The 24936-nt window shown below is 28.7% G+C and overlaps 1 protein-coding gene across 1 annotated transcript; it reads right to left on the bottom strand.

The window, feature by feature from the left end:
- Nucleotides 1–638: 638 nt before the first annotated feature.
- LOC135957094 (translation initiation factor IF-2) lies at nucleotides 639–15083 on the bottom strand. The gene is made up of 4 exons (XM_065507763.1): nucleotides 14798–15083; nucleotides 1647–1993; nucleotides 1435–1563; nucleotides 639–1366 (listed from the first exon to the last, which is right to left on the bottom strand). Exons 1-4 carry the CDS (start codon nucleotides 14812–14814, stop codon nucleotides 1227–1229), a joined length of 633 nt encoding a protein of 210 aa, XP_065363835.1. The 5' UTR covers nucleotides 14815–15083; the 3' UTR covers nucleotides 639–1226.
- Nucleotides 15084–24936: the final 9853 nt, after the last annotated feature.

Here is a 24936-nt window from a genome sequence, read left to right as displayed (position 1 = left end):
CTTGCAAACGTTTTGAAATTACTGCTTGAGTCATACCCAATGATTTTGCAAGTTCTTGTAGAGTTTGACAATTTTTATGTAGACCAATTCTTGGTCTACAAACTGGGCGATCTTTGCCTTCCGTGTTAAAATTGCCACTTCTGAAACGCACTAACCATCTCTCGCATATTGAAACCGATGGAACAAAAATCAAAGAAGTAAAGCAAAAAAACCGCATATGACGATTTGTTGGTACAAAATTCGACATATTCAATAACTAAGTGAAAATAAATGACAGATATGTACCCTTCAAAATGACATTTAAATTATTAAAACAAAAACTGAGTTGAATAGATACGCCATCTATTATAAATCCCGGTCATACACCCAATATTTAACCTAAAAATAGCTAGCGCCATTTTGAATTTTGAAACGATTAATACGAGAAATAAAATATATTTGATAGCCAAAATGAAAACTGTTCGGAATGATTTTTTGATCCGACTTCTTGAATATTTAAATTTACATTTGCGACTTCGTAAATCCAAAATAAAGCATTTACCACTACCAGACAATATTCCAGAATTATTATGCTTCATAAGAATCCTTCATTTCTATTTCTTAAAAAAAATAAATAAAATAGTTTTTAAACAGCCACGTTTGTTTTCCAATTATTTTTAATTTATTTTATTAATAAAATTAATTTCGACAAATTTTCCGGTTTTGTCTTAATTTTTAAAATAATAAAAATAATATCGATTTGTTGTTGTTTTTTATTTTAATAGAAATATATACAAAATAAAATATTTATAGTATAATATAAAAAATAATATTATAACACACATGAACAGAAAGAGAAACTCAAATTCACACAATAAAGAGCAGGAAAATTATATTGGGAAAATGTGAAAATACAAACAAAAAGAAATCATATGTTTACATTCCTTCTACGCGTTTTAACTTAAACTAAAACCTAAAAGTTATAAATTGACAATAAAAATTAAAAAAATAAAACAAAAATAATAATTAAGGCAGTATTTAAATATTTTGATTTAAACATTACAAACAAATCAAAATAGAGACTAACGGATTATAGTTTTGGCAAATTCTGCTTAAAGAAACAAGAAGTAGTTGTAAAAGAAAGAGATAGAGAGAGAGAGAAAGATTTATAGAAATAAAAAGAGATTTTGAAAATAGATTGATTTTTTTTTTAAAAAAAAGAATAGGTTTTATATTAAATATTTAAGTTAGTTGCGTTTCCTTAAAGCTAAACGGCCCAAAGGACGTTTGGGTTTAGCTTCTTCTTTTTGTTCTGGTTCAGATTCTTCTGCGGCAGCATCATCAACTGGTTCAGGTTTTGAGGGTTTGTTCAACTTGCGACGGTTTACTATTAAAACAAAAGAATTTAATTAATAAACATTTGAATTATATTTTATGATTTTTTGTTTAACTTACATGCCGAGTTAGGTTTGTTGAAACCTTTATTGGCAGGAGCTGGAGCAGCTACTGGGGCGGATTCTTCAGCTTCTTCTTGTGAGTCTTGGGAAGGTGCAGGTTTGCTGGGTTTAGGTGCTGGTTTATCCGCTAAAATTATTAGTTTTTTTTATATTAATAAAATCTTACATACATATTTATAATCAAATAAGTCGGTTAGTATCAAAACTTACATTTGTTTTTCTTGGCAATCATTTGTCTACGTTTTAGGGAGTTCAAGAAATCGTCGTTAGAGCGGAATGGTCTAATAACGGGTCCAATACGCTTAGGTGTCTCTGTTGTGGTTGTGGTGGTTGTTGTTGAGGCAGCATCTTCACCTTCATCAGTGTATTGGTTGTCTTCACCATTTTCGGCATAGTCACCCTCTTCATCTTCAGCGGGTGCTTGTGTTGTGGTTGTCGATGGTTTGGCTGATTTACCAACGGGACGTCTAAGGGCAATACGTTTACCAGCTGCTCCTTCATCAGCCACAGTGAAACTCAAGTGGCAGGCCAAAGCAAAAATAACAAAAAGTAGGGTACTAAAAATACAAGAGAGAATGGAAATTATAAAATTATATTATTTATGGTTTAAGTTATTGGAGTTAATAAATCCTTATTTGTTATATTACAATACATTTTTTGTGATTACTTAAATTTCGATTTAATATTTTGGATTTTCATTGTGTAAAAGCTGTTCCAATAAGATCGGGTCGATGTTGAAATGGAATAAATAAAGTATTAACGAAAATCCCTTTTTATTTGAATTGCCCATGAATGTCGCATGTATGGATCAGGACATCGTTCAAATGTCCGCCACTGCTTAGCACAGTGGATCGGATCCCAATTTCAGTGAATAGATTCAGCATTATGTGTGCGATATTTACAATGACCATCGGTTGATTATTGGCAAATAAATTGTCTAGCGGACTCAAATCGCAAGATTTTGGTGTCCTCAAATCGTTTATGCTCAATGACCACAAATGTAACAATTTAGAAATTAAGTATTACAAAATAGACAACGAAATGTTTTTTAAGAAATAATTTTGAAAAATTTGTGACCAAAAACAAAATTTCCTCGAAATCGGTTCCCACGCTAACCCATGATATGTACAATCATTAAAATTTGCATTTTTAATCCTCATTTTTTTGGCTAAATATACATATGACCTTACAAAAAAAGAAAACACGAGTTTTGGCCTTTCTGTATTAAGGTAACGATATGTACAATTTTGGATTTGAGAATATAGGATATTTTTTTAACATATGAGCGTTACTGAGAGGATCTATGTTGTCCCTTTAGCTCTATAAATCAGCAATTTGGTATCTATTTTAGCGGAATTCCAATAAAAAAATACGACGAGCAAGTTTAAAAGAGAATCGAAGAGACTTCCTTCAAGTAAACTTGCAGTGTGTAAAAGTAGACTAATTTGTCATCTTATTGATCAAAAGTAGACTGAAAAAGAATTATAAAACTAACTAAAACCATCTAAAAATCGATAGCAAAAATCGTTGTCAGAACACTTTACCAGCTATAACCGAAATAGAGTATTAACAAATATTTATATTACTTTATATAGCCACTTTTAATTTCCAGCACTACCAAAAGTAAATTGGTGGTATCTAAGACCACAGTGTCCTATAAAGTAGTCTCAAATCGAGCAATAGAAAATTTTGGGATCTTCGTTTTGACAGAGTAATGAACCGCTTGGAATGTCTGAGCCCAGATAAGTTACCCAAATGTGGGAAAAATTCCGATTCAGCGAGAACGTATTCTCTCCATAGCGTAACCACGCGGGATTCCAAAGAAAAGTTCAGGTCCTATGACTGAAGATAAGGTCTTAAGTGCTGTCCTCATTCCTCAATATTTTTCTCAAACACTCAGCAGAGCATATTAAGATAAATTAAATTTTGTAAATTTCAGCCTAAAATATTGATGGGTTGGTACCCATTGGAATAACTCTTTAAAAGGTTTTGTTAATTTCTTGTAGTGTCTTATAGAGAATTGGAATATAGAAGAATTGGTCTCAAATTCCTAAAGATAATACTGTGTTTAGCAGGTTACCAAATGAACTCATCAACAACAATTTGAATGCATTTTTTACAAATTTTTTTAAAAAATCTTCGCAGCACATATTTATGACTGAGTAAATGTCTTGACCACAAAACATAATACTTGTTAACAAATACACACCGGCTTTTGTTAAAATAAATATTTCTTGGTCTGCTGGGGTTTTTGTTTCTTCATTAAACTTTCAAGTCCTTTCAAATAAACCACAATAAAATAAATTGAAATCTTTTTTTGTAACAACTCAAGGACGTTCAAAATAGTATTTACTTTTTTTTTCTTTTTTTCTTCTTTTATACCGGATTATTTTTTGTATTTTTTTTTTCAATACAGAAAAACCAAAACTAAAACGACCCATATACATATGTACATAGAGTTTTATAGTTGTATACATAAATGTAAATACTTGTACACATGGTTGGCTGTTTAAGCCATACATATGGCCAATTGACTATTTGGCCGTTTGGCTGTTTGGCTACTTAGCAATGTAAGTAAGTAAGTACGAGTATTATGCAAATAATAAATAAATAAATGAAAAAACCGGTATTTTAAATATGATTGAATAGAATCTATTTGAAATTCAAAATGTTTATATTGCAATTGCACATTCATGTACATTCATATACATTGTACATGAGAATGTATACATATAAAAAAGTACCTACCCAGCTGATCTAGGAGACTGTTGCCATCTAGTGATTTTAACTATAATTTAGGGTGACAACTAGTTACATAACTAGCTACGTGAATATTTATTATAGCACAGGCATGTCCTAACCAGGCAGTCAATTGACCCTTTTGGACTACAATGAGGCTGTCTAATAGCTGGACCAAAGTAGTCAATGCCTTCGATTCACATACCGGTTACATAGAGTCAGCTACCTAACGTATGACATCTAATAGTCAGTTAAAATGACATCCCATACACAGTCCAATAACCGATTGCCTGTAAAAAAACGTTCCTCCGACAACTCTCCAATATATTACTTTTCAGGTGGCTAAAATAAATACTTTTTTAAAGTCAACTACAAAATAAATGTATAAAGTGACTACACTCTAGGTTACTTAGAGACACTAAAGTGACAATTGACTTCACGCTAGATTACTTGGGATGTATAAAGTAACCAATTGACTTCTATCTGCACTACAAAGATATATAAATTGAGAGTCAGCCAAGTGGTCGGACATTAGTGAAAATTATGGGATGCCAGTATATTTAAGTTAAAAGATAATAAACTGTGTGAGAACTATATCAACATATTACGAAATACTCACAAAATAAACATTCAAAGTGACTACACTCTAGATTACTTAGAGACACTTAAGTGACAATTGTCTTCACGCTAGATTACTTGGCATATATAAAGTAAACAATTGACTTCTCTCTGCACTACAAAGAGCAAATACATGTCAAAAGACCAAAAATATATAAATTGGAGTCAGCCAAGTGGTCAGACATTAGTGAAAATTATTGTCTATTAGGGATACATTGACTACTTGCTTAACTGATGGGTATTGAAAAAGCTTATATACAATTTAACTTTACAGAATTTACAGTTAGCGCTTAAACACTGTAACACTTGCTACAAGTTTGTATTATAAAAATTCTTCAGAAGCTATTTTTAGCACAACAATAATTGTTGTTAAAAATACCTAATAAATTAAGGTGTTACTTAATGTGACATTGTCATAAATAATGAGAATTGTAAATAATAACAGCCATAGACAAATTCTTAAAACTGCAACCATAGAGAAATATAAAAAGAACGGAAACTCTGCTGTCAAAGACCTAACTCTGTTGCCAAAATCCTAAGTGGTAGGAATGTATTAGTAAATAAAACTATGTGAAAACAAAAACAACTGCCGTATGTGTGATTATTTTTGAAGTGTTTTTCTAGTTTCCTCTCTATGTGTATCTCTCTATGCCTCCAACTATGTTAGAAAGCCAAAGGTCGTGATTTGAAGATAATACAATATTTATTAAATCATTATTTTGCAAAAACTCTACAACTAGTTGTTTTTTTTTATTTTCTATGTAGTTTTTTTTTCTTGTTCAAACCTTAATGATGTTTTGTGGCATTTTGAACAAAAAAAAAAGAAACTGGTTCCTGCTAATAATCTTTCACACATACACTCGCAACAAAAATCACTTTGAGTAAATTGAAAAAAGTGGTTTTGTATAGAAAAAAAAGCATTAATAAAATATTAAATATTTTACAGGTTTATTGAAAACAAAATAATAATAAAAAAAACCCAAAATGAAGAATAAACAAGATGCGGAAGTTTTGCGTTTTTAAAAAATTCATTAAAATTATGAAAATAAATTCAAAATCCTGATTCTTTGGAAAAATAAAACTGAAATTCTTAAATGTTGTCATACGTGTCGAAATTATAACATGTCAGTCAGACTCTTAAGTTTTATGATGTGGTGGTTTTTTAACATTAAAAATCCAATCAAGTATTTCTTTAGATTAAACGATAAACACAACTTCTTCACAAAAACCACAAACTCATCTCACAAATTTAATTTATATGCAAAGTTGCCTCCAACAACCATTTAATCTGGAAACATTTCGTTTTATTTCCAGGTTTTATTCTTTCTTTAAGCACAAATGCAGAACACGTTTATTACATTAAACAAAAATCACCATCAAAAACAGATCTATATATCTTGTGTTTTGTGTTTTTTTCTTTTTTGGTTTCAAAAGAAATAACACTAGACCTTGATTTTATTATTCACAAATGACAAACTTAATTTAATAATTGCAAATTGTCGGTTATATAATCACAAGTGAGCTGAGAAACAAACAAAAAAACATATGCAAATCACATTAAACTTATAAATTCCATGATTTAAATCTTTTGTAAAAACCACCTCTTTTGTTGTATTAATAGAGTATGAGGAGTATTTCTAAGTATTACTTTATGCAAATCACTTCAAACATACATTTAAAACTTCTTCCCCAGTCACGATTTGTAAACGTGACTAATAAAAACCGCTATAAACATTTTTCTCTAAAAAACAAAAGAAAATACTAGAAAATTTTCAGAAATTTTTATCAACAAAATACTCGTTTTCATACATACATATGTTCAAAGTTATGTCGTTAAAATTGTATGCTAACATATTTCTAAACTCTTACATTACATGTTTAAATTTATAATACCTTTTCAATAAAGTGGTGTTACTCAAAATTTCAATAATGTTGACAAAGAAAACCTATATTTTATTTCAATTTGACGTTACATGATTTGGCCAATTAGTGGTATCATCTAGAGTCACATACATACAAAACAAACAATTGATAAAAATCCCTTGCAAAAAATCGTGTTTGTTGTAGAATACTAAATGAAATATTGAACCAATAACTAACTATTTTCAGTAAAATTTCAAAGGTAAAACATCGAAATAATATTGGATTTGTAGTGAGTTTTGCCAAATATTTATGACCAAAACGCGCAGGGTTTTACCTCCAACTAGCTAGAAACGCTAAAAATGCGGTTTCAATGGGTTTTTTGTTAAAAATTAGGTCGTATTTGATTTAACTTAAAAATTAAAAAAAAAATTTAAAACGAAATTTAATATTGGGTGTATAAATTAAAAATGCATGATTTACGATAGATGCTGTATGTTTTGAACGCGATTTTTGTTTTTAATAATTTATATGTCATTCTGAGGAGTCATCTGTCATTTATTCTCTCTTAGTTATTGAAAATTATTTTGAACATTGAATTTTGTACCAAATAAGCGTCATAAGCGGGAAGTTTTGCTTTACTTCTTTAATTTGAAAAAAAGTGCCGTTGAAGAACACCGATTTCCCACCAGAGTTTGTGGTTCCATGGGTTTCAACGAGCTAGAGATGGTTTGTGCTGTTTGGAAGTGGTGAAAGACAAAGATCCAGCTAAAAATTGGAGAAGATTGTTTTCAAACTCATAAAGCTCTTGCAATATCATTAGGAATTCAAGCAGCAATTTTAAAATGTTTGCGAGCAGCTGGATTCATTCAAAAGCTGGGAAATTGGTTACAATACGAATTGAAGCCGAGAGACATTTAATGACGATTTTGCATGTCCGAAATTAACCTTGAACGCTACAAAACAAAATCATTTTTGCAGACGACAATATATATAAATCGTCTTTTGAAAGACCATGATATTGTTCGACAGTAATTAACAATTAATGCAAGAAATTAATGTACAGTGGTCATATCTACCCACTGTAAAAATCTTACATCATTTTCTCTAATCTTTCACCAAAAAAAAAACGGTAGTATCCGTGCTCAACTTCCATTATAATGTATTACAAAAAACAGTTTTTTGCCTCTACTGATTAAATTTTGAGTTGACTCTCTTTAGAGGAACCAGTGCGATATTTATATATTTCATTAGTTGGTGTAAAAATATTAAAATCAGTGATCGATTTTAGGCATTATTCCTGTTAAAAAGCACAACAATTAGAAATCAGACAAAAAGGCTGGTTTAAACTTCAAAAAATATCATACGTTGAATACAGGAAACAAGTTTTATGATTAGAAGAGACAAAAATAAAAAGATTTAATTCTGTTATCATCAATTATACTTGACCCAAAACATAAAACCGAAGTCTTACCAATTTAAAGAAACGGTTAAACATCAGGGTGTTTCCCCAATGGTGTGGGGATATTTCTCTTACGGAAAATTACATTGACCTACTGACTGAAAATATATCTTCTGTTGTGGATATTAAACTAAATTTATCTAAAACTTAAGAGTTCCATGTTATGGGATGCTCCATGTTAAAAATAAAATTGCAGTAGCCAAAAATTATAATGAAACTTTAGAATGTACTAAAGAAGTTATTCACATAAAGGGAGATATTTCAAGACATTATTAAACTGTATTATTCATTATTTTGTAAAATGTGGAAATCTGAACATTTCTCAGTTTTTAAAAAAAACAATAACTAAATTCACTTTTACTTATTCTACTAGTTCATACAAATAATTTATATTATTAATGATTTCTCCTGGGTCCTGTCAATATTGCAGGAATCAACCATCTTTGCTATAAATAAAAAGTAGAATTGCCATTGCCGGACTACAAGTGGTATGAGTAATATTTTCTAAATTAAATGGGCATTTTATTCGAGAATACAAATTAATATTGAAGAACCAAGAAAAGTAGTCCGTATATGTACGCAGAGAAAAAATTGCGACAATCATGTGAATCCTTATTTTACCATATTATGGTTACCACAATCATATAAATAATTACTGTGACTATAACATTGTTAAAAACTTGTAAACATTTTTAAATAGTTACATTAAACATGTACAACTGTATATTTGTATATTTTTTCATTGGATGTGTAATAGACATCTAAGGTACTAAACTTCTTCCTAGTCAAGGTTAAAATTGTTACGAAATTATCGTTAGCTTAGTGAGCCAACCAACGTCCACTTTATATGAAAATTGAAATACACAGTTCGCTTTAAAAAACGTTTAAAATTATTAAGTTTTCTTTTCTCGTTGTCATACTGTGACATGCAAACGAGTCTATTTTTTGTCAATGTGCAACTTCTTCTATATTTTGTTTTTTTTTTATTATTATAACTCATACCAAATAAGTAATAAAACAGCATGAACAGATTTCAAAAATATTTAATAGTTTTGTTATTATTCTAACACTTCATAGAAACTCCCCTATTAACCGAATGTCATTGTGCCTTAAGTTTCCTGCATTTGTTTGACTTTACTTAACTTTCACAAATCATTTCTATTATAGTTACAAATAATTATAAATATTTACTTGCTTTATAATAACAATAATTTCTAGAACTAAACTAAAGAGAAACAAGTAGAAAAACTACAAACTTGATTTAAAAAATAAAAATCATATACTATCTGTGTATATAAAAATTGTTTCTGGGTAACGACATTAATATACATAAATACCAAAAAAGATTAACATAAATAAATTATAATAAAAAACTGAAAATTCCACCCTCCTACCGAAATAGCCAGCAAATTGCTATGTACTGTTAATTTTACATGATAGAAATAAAATCTTTAAGCGTTTTATGTTTATTTAAGATGCAGTGATATACATAGTTGTCGTTTTTTGTTGTAGTTGTTGTAGTGTTAATAAAATTCAAATTAAAAACTCGTAATTAATCTATCAATTTTTGCCATGAAATATATTTAAGACAAATGAAACTAAATTTAAATAACGACTCCTAGATATGATGTGTTTGTATCTGACAGAGCTGTAAATTAATCATTCTTTTTATACCCTTCACCATGAGTAGCAACGTTTGTAATTTCTACATTTTTCATTTGCAACACCACAAAGTATATATATTCTGGATCGTTATAGATAGCGAAGTCGATATAACCATATCCGTCTGTATGTTGAAATCAACTTTCCGTAGCCCCCAAATAACTTACAAACATAATTCATACATCAATGGCTCGGTTGTCATTTAAAATCGGGCCATAAATGGCTGAGATATATGGAAGAAACCGGGACAACCTCGATTTTTGGCCTATTTTTTATCTATATCTAGATTACTAAGTCATTACTATAGACACTATGGATATCTAATGTTAGATATTTCAAAGTCCATTGCAACGATGTATATAAGGCTATAGTAATTTGGACCTACAATGGGTCAAAATCGGGACAAATATTTTTTAATCCGAATTTTTTTTTTCATCAACAATTTTTTTTTATCATAAATTCTTTTTCCGAAAATTATATTTTTTTAAAAAATTAAAAAAAAACAATTTAAAAAAAAAATACAACCAATTTTGAAATACAAAAATTTTAAATTTTGTTTACCTAAAAATATTTTACAACTAATTATTTTAAACTAGCTTGACCCGATGCGCTTCGCTACCCCTGTCATAGTAAAAATATATAGCCTATTGACGCTTCCCAGTAAGGATCTATCTACGTTCCAAATTTCAATAAAATCGGTTCAGCCGTTTAGGCGTGATGCTCAAACAAATAAACAAACTTACAAAGGCATTTATATATTTATATAGATTATAATTTGGTGAAGGGTATATAAGAGCCGAATATAGCTGTATTACTTGTATCGCTTTCAATTCGTTCAATTCAAATTTTCCCATTTTGATTGGATGTTCGCCTATTCAGCCACTACCTGACAATTCCAGTATATTATGGAAATTTCAAATCTAAGAATTTTTGTCATTGGAATATACTAGGTGATATACAAAAAGAGAGTGCTGTTTTTTACATTAAATTCAAATTAATTCTTTTTTCTAATTCATTTGAATTAATTCAAAATCAATTAAATTCAAATGAATTGGTAAAGAATTGCAATACACTTTGACAAATTTATTTGAATTAGAAACGAATTGCAATTCACTTTGACTCCAACTTCATTCAATTAATTTTTTTTGTGGGAAAAGAATTAATTAAAAATTTGCTTATTCAAAGCATGAATAATTCGCCAATAAATTAAAAAATTAATGATTCATTTACAGCTCTGGTATCTGTGTATTATTTAATATTTTACATATGAATGTTTGTTTGTACGAGTACATATTATGTACATATGTATGTATGTATTAATTTCTATATACATATACTTATGAATATTAATATTTAATGTTTTTTTTTTCAACTATCAATAATAATTTAAAGCCTGAATAAACAATTTTATAAAAAACAAAACCAGACAGTTTTGTTTTATTGCATTTTGTTGTTGTTTTCTAAGAAAGACAAAAAAAAAGACTTTTAATAAATAAATTAAGAAGTTGTGGAACACCGGCAGCATTTTCTTGTCGTTTGTTGTTTTTGTTGTTGCTAATGTCTTGATATGTCAGTGTATGTGTGTGCAAGTGTGTGTAAGTAAAGTAAGGCAACCAATCATGTTTAGGCATGTTTGTTTTTTGTTTTCATATGTTTGAGTGTGTATTTATGCCTTAAGAGAGTTTTGTTTTTGTGTTTTTTTTTTCTTAAAGTTTGATAAAGTTGATCCAAACGACCTTGAAAGATATCTGTGTGTTTTTGTTGGTTTTGCTTCGGCTGCGGCTGCTGTTATTGTTTTTGTTTCTTAATACAAAGTGACATATTCAGTATGACTTTTTTTGTACCTATTTTATGTTGATAATTGAGTGATAATTAAAACTGTATTGCATGTTTTGAAATTCTTGAAATGATTTTCAAAATCTATTGGAAATCTAAACTTGTTAATTACCTGTATGTGTTTTATTTAAATGAAATAAAACTTTTAACTATTTAAGAAAACTAACTGTATTCAGCATGTACATTTATTTGTATTTACAGTTATTTGTGTAATGCACAGCCGTAACGATCTTTCGTAATGTTGAACGAATTGAAAATGTAGATATTTATGTGCTTTTTAGAATATTTTTTGAACAACTTGACATTAAAGGACATAAAAGAATGCCGCCGCTGGCTGTAGTGAGTTAAAAAATGTATTTTATTTTGTCCAGTAGCTTCTATAAGCTTTTTCAATATTTTCTTTATATAAAATAACTACACCATTTCCAATTGTATTTAAGAATTTTGTAATTGTGTTTTAGAAATTTTTCAATTATATTGCAGAGTGCATTTTTTACGTAATCTAACATTTTATATTAAAATCTTAATTTCATAAAAATAGATAAGTTCAGCTCATTTGCAAACAAAGATAAAGATAAATATTTTTTTACAATCAATTTATTTCGTACTCATACTCGTACCAGAGCTGTAAATGAATCATTAATTTTTGAATTAATTCGCGAATCATTCACATAAAAAAATGTATTGAATGAAATTTGAGTCAATTCAAATGAATTTGGTAAAAATTAATTGCAATTCGTTTCCAATTCAAATGGATTTGTAAAATTCGTTTCTAATTCAAATGAATTTGACAAAGTGAATTCCAATTCATTTGAATTGAATTGATTTTGAATTAATTCGAATGAATTAGAAAAAAGAATTGGCAATTCATTTCCAACTCATTTGAATTGATTGAAATTCTAATTGATTTTGTAAGTAAATCTACAGTAAGCATCACTGTCGTTTTGTTATTCAACTCGTTTTGTATATCACCAAATATAGTCAAAAGACAAAAAATTCTTAGATTTGAAATTCCCATGATATACTAGATTTGTCAGGTAGCGGAAGAATAGGAATTATTTGGTATCAGATGGCAAAATTTAGTTTATTTGCTAAAAGAAACTAAAATTTTTATTTTTCATTCTGCCTAGATCTGCTCTTTAATTTAATTGATTGCAACTCATTTTTGATTTCATTCATTTGAATTGCAATTCATTGTTCTAATTCATTTGAATGAATTCAAAATCAATTCAATTCAAACGAATTGGAAATGAATTGCAATTCACTTTAACAAATTCATTTGAATTGGAAATGAATTGAAATTGAAATTTAAATTTCAATTTGAATTGATTCAAATTTCATTAGATTTTTTGTTGTGAAAATAATTAATTCAAAATTTAGCTAATTCATAATGAATTAAAATCAAAAACGAATGATCCATTTACAGCTCTGACTCATACAGACTTTAATTTGGAAGTATGTATCTTTCAAAACGAATGCCATTTATATATATTTTCTGAATAATCGCTTGGAAATTAATAAAGGTGTGCCTCTTTTACTGAACAAAGAAATTGCAATTGTATGTAAAATGGCCTTTGTAATGAATATTTAATAATACTGAATATATAGACCCCATAGCTATAATTTTGTGCATCTATATTTTTGAAAACAAAGCTTGATTCAGAAACACGGCCGAAAAACAATTTTAAAATTTTTAATTCAAAATAATTTTTGAGTGTTTTTCATAAAAACATTTTAAATTTGTTAATGTCGTGTTTATGACTGAAAGCCGAATTAGTAAAATTTTTCGAGTAAAATTTTTCGTAATTTTCATATTTGAGACTACATTTTATCATAATTTCGATATCAAAATATTTTTTCGATACGATTAAATGAAAGCCGCTACCAAAAGAAAACTGAATTGTCTTTTCATGTCTGATGAAATACTGCATGAGACGGAATTGCATCCAATTCGCGTCACAGTGTGTTTCTTACTTCTTTGAACAAAGCGTTACGGTTACTGGAGACTGTTACCTGAGCTTGCTAAATAATTTTTCTATCCGGAACTACGCCGAAATAGAATGCCTTTCAACTCTGTGAAGTTTCAACAAGATGGTGCAATTGCACACTTAGGTCAGCCTTTTATGGCCAAATTGCGCAGAAAATGAACAATTTAAATTCAAATATCTTTAAAACTAATTAAATAGTTTTTAAAACAATTCAAACGGGTTTCAAATGAAAAAATATTGAATAAATTCAATGCATTACAAAAAAAAATTATTCCAGTTTCTTAGTGGAATACAGCTAAACCCTGTATATAAAGAGTTAACATTAAGCTAAAATAACTTTGAAACATCACCAAAATGTCTGTGAATTAAATTCATTATTATAATCGGATATTATATTTGCCAACAACAAACTATAACCAATAAAAGAACTTAAGTCTTCATTTCCCTTATTCCACACTTGTGTTTAATGTACACAGTATTTTAGAATAATTAAACATTTACAAACAACTATAAAAATGTATAATTCTTGACAATCCCATAAATAGCTTAATTACTTTAACTCAGTAAACTTCAGTATTTTACAGCCACTTATTTTTTATATTTACCAAAGTAACGTTTATATTTTTATATATTTTTTTTACAGCCACTAGTATATAACGCTTAATAATCAACGTTTGTATATTCTTAACAATTTATCGTTGATATTTTTTTTTATAAAAAAAAAATTTCAAACAAAAGTCTTAAGAAACAAACTTGTTTTGTTTGACATTTAAACTTTTCGAAATCGTTAAGACTAATTTTATAATATCATCAGCATCATCATCATCATCATCGTCATCACATGACAGTAGAAACTTGTATGCAACATAACAACAACAATAAAAGCTAAAAATACAAAAGACTCAAAGAAACAAACCTCATAATGCTATGAGAAAATGACCCTTGTCCTTTAAAACACCAAAGCTTAAAACAACAACAACGACAACTGCAACTACACCATTAAATCAACACAATTACATTGAGTTATACAAAAAAAAAATAAATAATGTACAATTAACACAATTAATCTGCTATCAATTATAAATATAAATGTTTTTCTCAACTTCTAAAAGTCATTCTTGTATTTATGTATATAAAAATATTTAAATTATAAATAGTAATTTTGTTTTTTAATAAAAATAAAAACCAACACTCACATGTTAAAGAATTTCATTTTGTTTGTTTTTAATGAGTATTTTTTTCTAGTTAAATTTAAAGAAAAATTATTTAAAATATCAGCCTTTTTTTAATGGGTTTTTTTGTTTCTTTTTTTTCTTTTTACAAATTTTTAAAAAATTTGTTTAAATTATTTTTTATTTTTTTTTTGTATTAAATTTGTATTTTGAATATTTTTGCTAAACTCCACCAACTTCAAGTTAACGCTTAGACCTTAAGTTTAAAGCGTGTTAGCTTAGTACAACTTCTTAATAACGACTAATGCTTGATGGTTTGACTAGAGACTCAAGAAAACAATTTGTTTCTTATTTCTTTAACATATTTCGGTTTTTTTTTTTCTTTATTTTATTTTATTTCTTTCTTTTTTGTTTTTGTATTTTAATCGTGTTCAAAAGCTACAAGTTTGTTGCTGCTGCTGCTGCTGTTGATATTCATTGGTGGTGGTTGAAGTAGTTGTAGTGCTAGTGCTGCATTAAACAGCAACATTAACACCACCATCACCAGCATTAGCAACAACAAGAAATTACTGTCAGAGCATTCAAAATAAAAACTTTGAAATGCTTACAATTTCACTATGGGTCGGATGTATTTATTTTGGAAATCAACTGTTTATCTATAATTCCAAAATTTATTTTATTTATTGGAGAATTTATACATTCCCTGTGAAAATCACAAATTTTCAAGTCCCACAAACCGTTTTTAAGAGCTATTTCAAATGTCAGTCTGTTAGAAAATCCCACAAGTCCTTCAATTATTTATTATTTTTATCTAAGCCATAAATAAGCTGCAAGTAGTCCAGTTAATAGGATAAACTCCATTTAAATACTTTTTTTAAATTTTGATAAATGCAACTCTGTTTTTGATAATTTCGTAAACAAATACTTGTATTGGGTGTATGACTTAAAAATTTGCGGTTTTTGTTATTAATAACTTTTATGTCATTTTGAAGATTACATATCTGTAATTTATTCTTACTTAGGTATTGAACATTAATCAACAAAGTTTTTTTTTCATCGAAAATATCGAATTTTGTACCAAGGAGTCATATGCGGGAAGTTTTGCTTTACTTCCATAATTTGCTCACCAAAACTTGTTGTGAATGTGATTCATCGGTTTCAATGTGTGAAAAATGATTTTGACACGGAAGACAAAGATCGGCCACCCAAAAAGGTTGAAGACAAACAATCATTGGGAGCTACTCAGGCAGCAATTTCAAAACGTTTGCAAGCAAGATGATTCATCCAAAAGCAGGTAAATTGTAAATTGAAGCCGAGAGACCTTGAAATACTATGTATTTTGCTTGTCCGAAATGATGTATGAACGCTACATATAAAAGAAAATCATTTTTGCACCGAATCATTACTTGTGATGAAAAGCGGAACCATTACGATAACCCGAAGTGTAAGAGATCGTATGTGAAGTCCGGTCAACCGGCCGAATCGTTATCCATGGTAAATATCCATAGCGCTAAGGTAATGATCTGTATCTATTATGAGCTGCTGAAATTTGGCAAGAAAGAAGTGGTTGGGAAGTTGCCCTTGCCCCATTTATTTGTTTCGATCGATGCAGAAAACTCTCTCTGGGATAAGCTTCACTTCAGAACAGAGTATCCGAAATCATTATATTGTCAGAAAGATGAGAAAAGGTAATGTTGTTGTTGTTGTAGCAGCATGAACAATTTTACAATAATCAATCTGGATGTTCTGGGGGTTCAGCATGTTGTTCAAGTCCAAGAAATTGTGTTACCATAAATCCATATGACTGAGTGAAGTAGGGTTGGCTGAACAGTTGAATATGTGGAGGGTCTCATGAGGACCCTGACCACATGCTGGGAATAAGTTAAGGACAGCACGGTCTATGCGGGATCAAAAGACGTTAAGTCTGTTGTCCAATCCTGATCTAAGTTGTGCCAGAACGACTATTGTTCCACGCGGCAGAATCTTCTCTGCGTCTGCTATCGGTGGTGGGCGATCTCATACGATATCCTGCTACTGCGGAATTGATGGCGTGTCTGTGAATGTCGTTCAAAGCTGTCATATACGAGCGGCGATATCAAATGGATCCTGCACATACCTATGTATGCTTTTTTCGTATTTCCGTAGGTCCTGTCTGAAATTCCTCGGGGGAGACTCCAACTGTGTGATGTTGAAGTTTGGAGGATTCCTCCGATGACATCCCAGAAGGAACTGTTGCGTTAACATGACGTTGTGTTCCCTGACCGGTAGAACCTTGGTTTCCTCGTGAAGGTGGTGTTCGAAGGTAATTTGAAGGCAGCCTGTGACGGTCCTTAAGGCTACGTTTTGACAGCTTTGAATATTTCTCAACTGGGTATCACTCAACGAAGACGACTACACTGGAGCAGCATAGTTGACCACTGACCGACCAATCGTCTTGTAGGTAGCTAGCAAGGTTTCTTTGTCCATACCCCAAGTACTGTCGGCTAGTGCTAGTGAAAAGGTCATAGATAACAATGGCAACCAGAATTTTTTTGAGATCTTTTAAATAACACTGTGCGGAAGCCCAATTTAGTGGAGGTTCTGCTTACCGGGGAAATATACCGCTTTTCTTTCTTTATTGACTTGTAACCGGCGTTGAGCTCAACAACTTTCCTAAACATCACTTTGCGATATTCGGACATTTTCCTTATATTCCTATTAACTTCAAATCGACATATCTCGATTCCTAGACCTGATCCATCGAATTGCCGCGACTATATAATTTGTATTTGACCGATATAACTTTTAACAGAAGCCCCGCCCATCACTGACCCGTACCATTTGTCGCATAGTGTAATTTTACACCACACCAAACTTAACCTAATTTTTGTACAATTTTTCGTATCTCCAATTGATGTTCGAAAATTCATCCAATTTCTGTTCAGACAATTCAAAATGAATAAGTTTTAGAAAAATAACAATTATTTATCTACAATTATCATTGTTTGCAGATTTACTTCACATTTTATAAATAGAACTAAAGTCATCAAATGAGATCTGAACCATGTTTGAGCAGCAAGTATTTCTAAATTATGAACAGAAGTGAAATATTTCCTTTCCTCTGGAAGTAACAAAATTGTTATACAAATTCCAATTTTTTTGAAAATTCATAATCGGTTCATAAAACCAAAAACTGATTTACAAAGAACTCGACTATTAAATAAAATTTTATTTTATTATATTTATAAGAGCTTTGCTGTTGTTCTATACCCATGGTGCAATCAATGGTTTGAATTCGTAAAATCGTTAAGAAAAAAGCACACCCTAAAAGACAGGTTTTAAAAATAAACGTACATGTGTATGAATAAAAAATAAAAAAATAAAGAAATAATATAAATAATTTCTTGTAAAACAACAAATCACACAAAATAAATCGCTTCATTTCATTATTTTTTTCTGGCAATTTTAAGTACATTTTTCTTCTTCTTCTGCTGCTGCTACTGCGACCAACATAAACACACAAATTTGACATTTTGTAAATCTTCTTTTATTTTTTGTTCGTTTGTCAAGCAAAAGCTCAGGAGTTTAAATTTACTTTACAAAAAACATTAATTTCTTTCAACAAAAAGAAGCTTTTTTGTCAGTTAAACAAATAAAGAAAAACACACACACACGCAAACAAATTTGCGAACTAAACAAACTTGTTTCATGGGGTTTTCTTTAAACGAGAAGAAAAAAATTAAGAAAAAAAAAGTAAATAAAATAATTATTGTATTACTAGTTCAATTTGGTTAAATTCATATTTATTTTGTTTAAATTACTTGTGGCAGGCAGTTATGTTGTTGTAGTTGTTGTCATACATACAAATACAAATAAGTATAAGGCATAGATAAATACATATAGATCGGAAACTCTCCTGTCAAAGACCTAACTTAGTTGTGAAAAACCTAAGTGGTGCAAATTTATTAATAAAAAACTATGTGAAAACAAAAACAACCCTCGCATGTGTGATTATTTTGAGTAATTTTATTGTTTGAATTTTTTCCTAGTTTCTGATCTATGTTTCTCTATGGTATAAGGCATAGAGAAAATATACATAGAGGGGAAACTAGAAAAAATCTCAAAACAAAAAGTTACACATACGAGTGTTGGTTTTGTTTTCAAATATTTTTTTAATACTAATACATTCTCACCACTTAGGATTCCGATAACTGAGTTAGGTATTTGACAGAAGAGTTTCCGCTCTATGTCTATTCTCTATGGTATAAGGTGCCTAGAAAAAATACAATTTTTAGTTTGATAATTTTTGTTGCTTGCTTTTTAATTTTTTTATTTTTTTTTATACAAAAAGTGTTGATTATTAATATTTGCTTAAATTTTTTAGGCGCCACATTGTGTTGTATGGAATATTTGCTATTATTATTGTTGTACTTGCTGTTGGTTGGTCTTTTTAGGGTGCGTCTACTTGTTTATTATAAATTAGTTTTCAAAAGAAATCAAAATATAAAAAAAAAACTATTTTAACCCAGTCAAATATTAAATAAATTATCAAAAACAATAAAAAAAAAATCATAAAAATTCAATAAAGTTCACAAGACATAAAAAAAAACTTACTTAGTATGTACGAATATGTAATCTAGGAAATGCTGATGAAGATGATGATGAGTTACTTTGCTTTGACATCGTAGGTGTAAAAATTAGTTTGTGTGTTGTTTTTTATCTTGCTGGTGACTTTTAATTAAATACACATAACCTTGGTTAAATATTTATTTAAAATTATTTGTGTAAAACAATTAAAAATGTCAACATGATCGATTCAATGATTTGATAACAAAAAAAAACCAAACACATACCGACACCACACATCTGTAAACACCACAGGACGTATGAGTGATTTGTTTTAAACAAACGTTTGAACAATAAAAAATTAAATTTAATAAAATAAATAAATAGCATCACATAAGTGTTGAGTACAACTAATTGATATTATTTTTTAGTTTGGGTTTTTTGTTTTTGTTTTTTTTTTTATAAAATATTTTATTCAATGACAGCGAATTAACAAAAACATGATTGTCAATTAAAATCAAACGTTCGATAGATAAATTAATAAAATGTTGTGTTCTTTCCAAAAATGGCAAATATCATTTTGGTTTAGTAAATTATGAATTAAGTATTTAATAAAACATTGAATTAAATAGTTAATAAAATTTTAAAAATATCAACTTGCAAAACAGAAAAATTTTACTTCTCAAAATGTATTCAATAGTCGTAAATTATGGAATAAAAGTTTCGGCAGAATAGTATGTTTAATCATTAACACATTTTTAAAAAATATATACATATATTTGGTCATTTCACAAGGTCTCCTATCATGTCATAATGTCCTAATATTTGAAAATGTTGTTATTGTCTTTCAAGCTAAAAATGTCCTAAAAGCGTAAAAGATCGTATATGAAGCCCGGCCAAGTAGCCGAATCGATACCAAAGCCAAATATCCATGGCGCTATGGGTCCTATCAATTATGAGCTGCTGCAAACTGACTAGACCATCACTGGGAACATGTACCGAATCCAACTGATTCTTTTAAACGAGCATCCGACATGAAATGGTAATACTTCATCATGACAACCCTCGGCAACATGTTACAATACCTGTTAAAAAGTATTTAGAATGAAGAGGTTGGGAAGTTTTGCCTCACCGCATTATAGTCCAGACCGTGTTATTACCAAAAGTTTAGAATTTCTGGTTCTTACTTATTTTGAAGTCCCGAAGTTTGACAATGGATAAATTTCATACCAAAAAATCGGATATAAAGAACTCGGTTGTAAAAATTTTGTATTTAATTATTTTTTTTTCTAAACTTACTATCTATATATATAAAAATGAAAAGGTCCATGTATGTAATGGCATCACGTGAGAACGGCTGGAGCGATATGGCTGATTTTTTTTTTTCGATTCGAAATTTTCAGGAGATGGTTTGTAAAGAAAAAAAAATTAAAAAATTCCGGGTAAAACTCGGAATTTTTTGAGCCAGTCAACTGTAATAAAAAAGCTCCCTAAAGTACAAATTTAGATATTTTATTTGCAAATAAATAAGAACAGGCAGGTGTATGTGGGTTGGTGAAACTTGACGAACTAACATTAGAAAATGCTACCGGGCGAAGCCGGGGCGGTCAACTAGTTTTTAATAAAGTTAAAAACTCTATAGAGTCGACTATAGGACTAAGTTTTTTCACACACTGTTTTGAAGGTATCATGTCGTCAGCATCGCACACTACGTATTATAATTTTAGCAAAACTTTGTGTTGCCACGATAATTGGTTCTACAATCTGGAACGATCTGAGTCTTACTCGACCAATGATTGTCTGATTTTTGATTTGTTGATTGCAAATTGACTTTATACGAAAAGTAAGGTTTTAAAAAATAATTTTTTTTAATGAATTCTATTAAAAAAATGTATGTTTTAAATAATTATTCTTGAAATTTCAAAGGAAAAAAGCCATCACAAGAAAATATCGGATAGTCAAGCATACCATTTGGATCATTTTCAACTATACTTTCATAAAATAACATGATTTTTAAATTCTTGATTTTTTTTTTATCAGAAATATTTGTCAGTTTTTGAAAATAACAATTATGTTGTGATTTTTATTATAAATGTCATAATTGTTACGGTCGCTGGTTTATTGCTTTATGAAACCGGAAAAATCTCTATTGATGTTCCAAAGATATTGGATTAGTATTGTAGTTTGGAAGTTCCTTAATTATTAACATTCATTGTACATTATATCCACTGGGAATAGTGAAAATGTGCTGAATACAAAGTTTACTTCTTACGTAAAACAGAAATGATAAATTTTAATACAAAATCCAATTATTGTCTAAAAAAATGGAATATTTTATTCATTCACATGATTCTTATTTTCAAAACAAAAGATTTTAGAAACGAACACGTTTAAACTGTAATATGTATTTCGTTTAACAAGTTAAAAACTAATTAAATTTGTGTACGTACGCAGATATATGAATTATATTGAGAGCAATCTGATTAGAATTATACGATACGTAATTTAAATACGGCCACGTGATTATTGTCGTAAAAATAAACGTGCCTATAATTTTAGATACTTCAATCAGAACTCAGAATAGCGAATAGCCACATTTTGAAATTCTTATAACAAATGAACAAGTTTTTAATGGTGCAACACATTCGTATAACATTATTATTGCTTAACTCTTTCAGCCACGCTTTTTTGTATATAAGTTTAACCCTCCGTTAGTCGCAATCATTTTCAATCGAGACTAGTCGCAATGTATCAAATTGATATCAATAAAAGAAAGGCGCGTTTGTAAATAATCTCTTCACTTTTTATTTCGAAAACAATATTAAATTCAAAGTATTTAAAAGAATAATATATTTTTATCAAAAAATAGCTTAAAATTTTGAAGGCTAATTGTTTTTACTGCGGGGTACACAATTTAGACTTCCTAGCTTTATGTATGTAAAACTTTTATTGCTAAATTTTTATTTGTTTAATTTGAAACACAATGTGACAGGGAAAAGATTTGTCTGAACTTAAGAAGGTCTAGATTGTTTAGATTAGATCAGATGGATTGAAGAACCTGTTGAAGCAATTTAAAATGGGTTATATTACACTGTATTCTCATGTCCAAAGGATAAAAGTTTCTGACTTCTTAATAATTATATCACCCATAAATAAAGATTGAGCTTTCTATATGTTAACATATAACATTGAATATTGACCCTATTCATTCGTGTGTTGCCTTATCGACCATGCTTTAAATTAGGATATTTAAATACTGATAGAAAAACTAGTTCATTGCCAAACTGAAACATTTAAAAAATACCACGTGATACTTATTGACGTAAAAAGAAATGACTTAAACAATTAACTTGTGGTTGGTATACTGCATCTCTGCATAAAAATAAACAATTTAAACAAATACACTATTTATTAGCTTTAAATGATAATTAAAAAAAATTAAAAATTATCCTCCCAAATTAGACAAATATTCTAATATGAGTTAAATAGCTGATTGTTAAACAGATTTGTATTTAATATAAAAATACTACAATTTTTAAATCTCTAATTAAAGCCACAAACTTGTCTATTTTCAGACTCACATAACTTTTACTTTCTTCTACAAAACACAAAAGAATTTAAAGCGTTTTTAAATATTGTATTTAAAAAGATATTCTAGAAATTATAAATACACCAACACACAAATAAATAAATAAATGAATAAAATTGTGATACAAAAACCTTGAACTAGAAATTGTCATTGACATATAATAAAAGATCAAATAAAAATCTTGATTTTTTTTATATTAAAACGAATATTCAAGAGGTTTGCACAATAAGCCAACGCTAGCTAGCTGAAGTAAAATACGATAAAGGCAGAAAAAAGATAAAGACTTTTTTTTAACAGCAAATCAAATTAATAACTAATCAGCATAAATTTAAGACAAAAACATGATCGTCAAAATGAAAAACAAACAAAAACATAAATAGTTATAGTTAATAATAGCAATAATAGTAAAACCTGTTAAATTATAGAAACAAAATAAATACATAAATACATATTATGGTATTTAGGGGAAAAAAAATAAATAATAATAATAATAATGTTTTCTTTAAATGTTAATTTGATGGACAAAAAAAATATGTTAAACCAAATATTTATAAATAGTAGATATAGCAGAATAAAATTAATGTTTGTGACGTATTTTAGAAATTAAAAAAGTTCCAATTGGCAACATTGATTGGTTATTTTAAGAATTTTATTTGATCAATTCAAATTTTAATCAGGTTACAGGATATTTTTGGTGAAGGCAGCTTTTCTAATATCAATTACAAATACAAAATATATAATTTTTATGAACTGAATTTTAAGTTGTTTCTTTCGGTTAAAAAGTTATAAAGGTTATAAAGTTTATACTATAAACTATAAATCGATGGCTTAATATAAAAAAGGCGTAACTCGATTTTTTGTTACTTTACAGGAAAAGGAAACAAATTAATAAAATCCATTAAATTTTAGACACAAAAAAAGTTTAAATGCAAATTTTAATAAGAAGATCACATGTTATTTTATATTTAAAATTTTTTTTTTTTTATTTTAATGAAGTTATTTAATATAATTCTTTTTTCATTGAAATTTTTGAAACTAAAAAATTAGTTACGCCTTTTTTATATTAAGCCATCGAAATATAAGAAAAACCTTGCTTATAACTTATTTCTCTAATATTAACTATTAGTTACCTATTCCGTCAGAAAAGTGAAATACATATATACCCCTCTTCACCTTCGTGAGAAGGATATATATGTATAAGTTTGTCATTCCGTTTGTAATTTCAATAATATAGTTTTCCGACCCTATAAAGTATATACATATATTCTGGATCTTTATAGAGAGCGGAGTCGATTAAGCCATGTCCGTCCGTCTGTCTTTCTGTCTGTTGATTAATACATCAAAATCTCCGGAATTCTTCCGGCTCGGCTGCTATTAAAAATCGTGAAAATCGGTGCACAAATGGCTGAGATTAATATATACAATATGGCAGAGCTCGAAAATAACTCGTCCATATACCAAAAAACCCAAATTGTGATTTATATTTTTGTGATAAAAATAAATCACTGAAAATAACAGTTATTTAAATGGTTTGGTATGACTTTTATTAGTTTTTGTTGTTTTTATAATGATTTGATGTGATATAAACAATTCATTTGTTCTTGTTCTTAATAACTGTTACTTTCTCTTTTATTTACATACAATAACTTATTGTTAGTAATTTTTAACAAATTATGGAAATAATATGATATGTATGAAGTAATGAAGTCTGAGTAACAGAAATGAGATTTTTTTTTTAAATTGATCTTTTATAAAATTTCTTTTGATAAATTTTATATATTTAAGATTTGATTTTCATCAAATGCATTTTTGCGATTTATTTTTCATGTTCGCAAATAAAAGTCACAAGCTGACCTTTACGAAAAAAATAAATTATAAATCTCTCATCCAGATTATTTGTGTGTTGTTTCTTTTCTGTTTCTCTCAACCCCAAACCTAAAATGTTCTCAAATAAATCACTCTCTCAGTGATATATCACAAAAAATTATTTTTAAATGGCTGCGAATGAGAATTTACCATTGAAATGAAA

This window comes from Calliphora vicina, chromosome 4, assembly GCF_958450345.1.
Source record: "Calliphora vicina chromosome 4, idCalVici1.1, whole genome shotgun sequence".
Classification (NCBI taxonomy): Eukaryota; Metazoa; Arthropoda; class Insecta; order Diptera; family Calliphoridae; genus Calliphora; species Calliphora vicina.
The sequence above is the reverse complement of the archived record's forward strand: the minus strand, read 5'-3'. Positions and strand labels throughout refer to the sequence as shown.